This window comes from Peromyscus maniculatus, chromosome 1 (genome assembly GCF_049852395.1).
Source record: "Peromyscus maniculatus bairdii isolate BWxNUB_F1_BW_parent chromosome 1, HU_Pman_BW_mat_3.1, whole genome shotgun sequence".
Taxonomy (NCBI): Eukaryota; Metazoa; Chordata; class Mammalia; order Rodentia; family Cricetidae; genus Peromyscus; species Peromyscus maniculatus.
In genome coordinates, this window is record NC_134852.1 from 115,788,408 (window position 1) to 115,790,489 (window position 2,082).

Genomic DNA, 2,082 nt, shown 5'->3' on the forward strand with positions numbered 1-2,082 from the left:
TTGAAATTTGAAGAATGAGACAATATTCCAGAAGGCAAAACATATGTGCCCTTAAAAAAAAAAACCACCTGACACCATAGAAGATAGTAGAGAACTTTTATTAGCTTTGGTTTGATGTTTGTGACAAAATTTTGCTTTATAACTCAGGTTGCTCTTGAACTGACTATGTAAGCCAGGTTATTCTCAAACCCAGATCAATCCTTCCTCAGCTTCCTGAGTGATGGGATTACAGGAATGAACCACCAAGCCCAGCTTACTTGATTCTATATAAAGAAACAGTATTAGGGACTTTAAAATATCAGAGCCTCTCCATATATTAAATGTTTAAATATATTTATTTGTTTATAACCTTACTTCTTGTGATATATCCTATTACTGAAAAAGTCAAATTCTCATATCAGAGAATATAGCCTATTACTGAAAAAGTCAAATTCTCATATCAGAGAAATGTACACTTAGTTTACCATCTCTAGTTTTGAGGATAAATGTATGAAGTGGGTAGCACACATTAAACAAGAGAAAGAGATAAGGAAGACAAATCAGAAAATGGAAAAGTGGGAAGAGGACAAGGATGAAGCAAAAGAAGGACAGTCCTCTCTATCCAGGAATCTCTGCTCCTTGGCTAGCTTCCTTGATAAAGCTGAGTATAAAGATTCATAAGGACCCATCAACCCAAAGAAGAGGAACAACACTGAGTCTTGATGTCCAAGAACCAGTGGACTACACCCTCCCGGATTTGCTTAGTCTTAACCCCGTAGACAATGGGGTTCAGCATTGGTGGCACCACCACATAAAGATTGGCCAACAAGATATGCACGTGCCGGGGAATGTTCCGCCCAAAGCGGTGGGTCAGTAAAGTAAAGAAGGATGGAACGTAAAACATGAGGATTACACAGAGGTGAGACCCACAAGTGCTCAGGGCCTTGCGCCGAGCATCCTGGGAGGGCAAACGAAACACCGCTCGCAGAATGAGTGAGTAAGACACAGCAATGAGGATCACATCCATGATGACCATGACGATGGGCACTGAGAAGCCGTACCAAATGTTAACAGTGATGTCGGCACAGGCTAAGCGGGCCACCCCAATGTGCTCACAGTAGGAATGGGGGATGATGTTGGTTTGACAGAACGGCAGCCGCTTCAGCAAGAAAATCACGGGAAAGATGATACAGACGCTTCTGATGACAATGGCTAGAGCAATCCTCCCCACCATGCGCCATGTCAGCACCGTTGTGTATCTCAGTGGGGCACAGATGGCCACAAAGCGGTCAAAGGCCATGGCTAACAGGATGGCTGACTCCCCCACAAACATTGTGTGGACAAAGAAGACTTGGGTGACACAGGCATCAAAGGCAATGTTGTGGGCATGGAGCCAAAAGATGGCTAGGGCCTTGGGCACAGTAGTAGTGGACAGCAGGATATCTGTGATGGCCAGCATGGAGAGAAAGAAATACATGGGTTCATGCAGGCTCCGTTCTGTGATGATGACCACTATCAGGATGCTGTTCCCAAAGACCGCAGTGACATACATGAGGCACAAGGGTACAGACAACCAGGTATGATAAGCCTCTAACCCAGGAATGCCAAGGAGCACGAAAACTGCAGGGTGGAAGATAGTGATGTTGCTGTGAATCATGGTGCCCACTATAGCTGATGAGTGGCTGGAAGTGAAGGAACAGAAAGAATTCTTGAGCGTGTGCAAAGGCACAAAGGCAGATGTGAACTTGTGAATTGCTGAGCTCCCAAGAGAAAGCTCATCTAGAAGATGGTGGCTAGGGTGTAGGCATGGCTTCTGGCCCTGAGTGTTTCATTTGCACAGTTTCTGTGGCAAGGTGCTTTAGAACCAACAGAAGCTGCACCTGTCTCCATTCACCCTGCCCCCAGTGTCCTCAACCACCTCCACCTTTTAACATTCATTCTACCATTTTTATTCACGTAAGTACAAATTGCTCTCTACACAGCTTGTACTTGTTCCTTCCCCGACATTTTGTTCTGTATTTACCTAAAGTTCCTTCCCTTCCCTCTTCAGTTTGCCCAAATCTTAGCCTTATAATAGCTCCTCAAGACACACCACTCTGTAAT

General features: G+C 44.7%; 1 protein-coding gene across 1 annotated transcript; it reads right to left on the reverse strand.

Annotated features, from left to right (window-relative positions):
* Nucleotides 1-411: 411 nt before the first annotated feature.
* On the reverse strand, nt 412-1,804 carry Or52b2 (olfactory receptor family 52 subfamily B member 2). The gene has a single exon (XM_076549365.1). It carries the CDS (start codon nt 1,634-1,636, stop codon nt 668-670), a length of 969 nt encoding a protein of 322 aa, XP_076405480.1. The 5' UTR covers nt 1,637-1,804; the 3' UTR covers nt 412-667.
* Between the last annotated feature and the right edge of the window lie 278 nt (nt 1,805-2,082).

Excerpts from the sequence above, each read along its gene's own strand:
- Or52b2 (XM_076549365.1), bottom strand. The coding sequence starts at position 1,636 with ATGATTCACAGCAACATCACTATCTTCCACCCTGCAGTTTTCGTGCTC.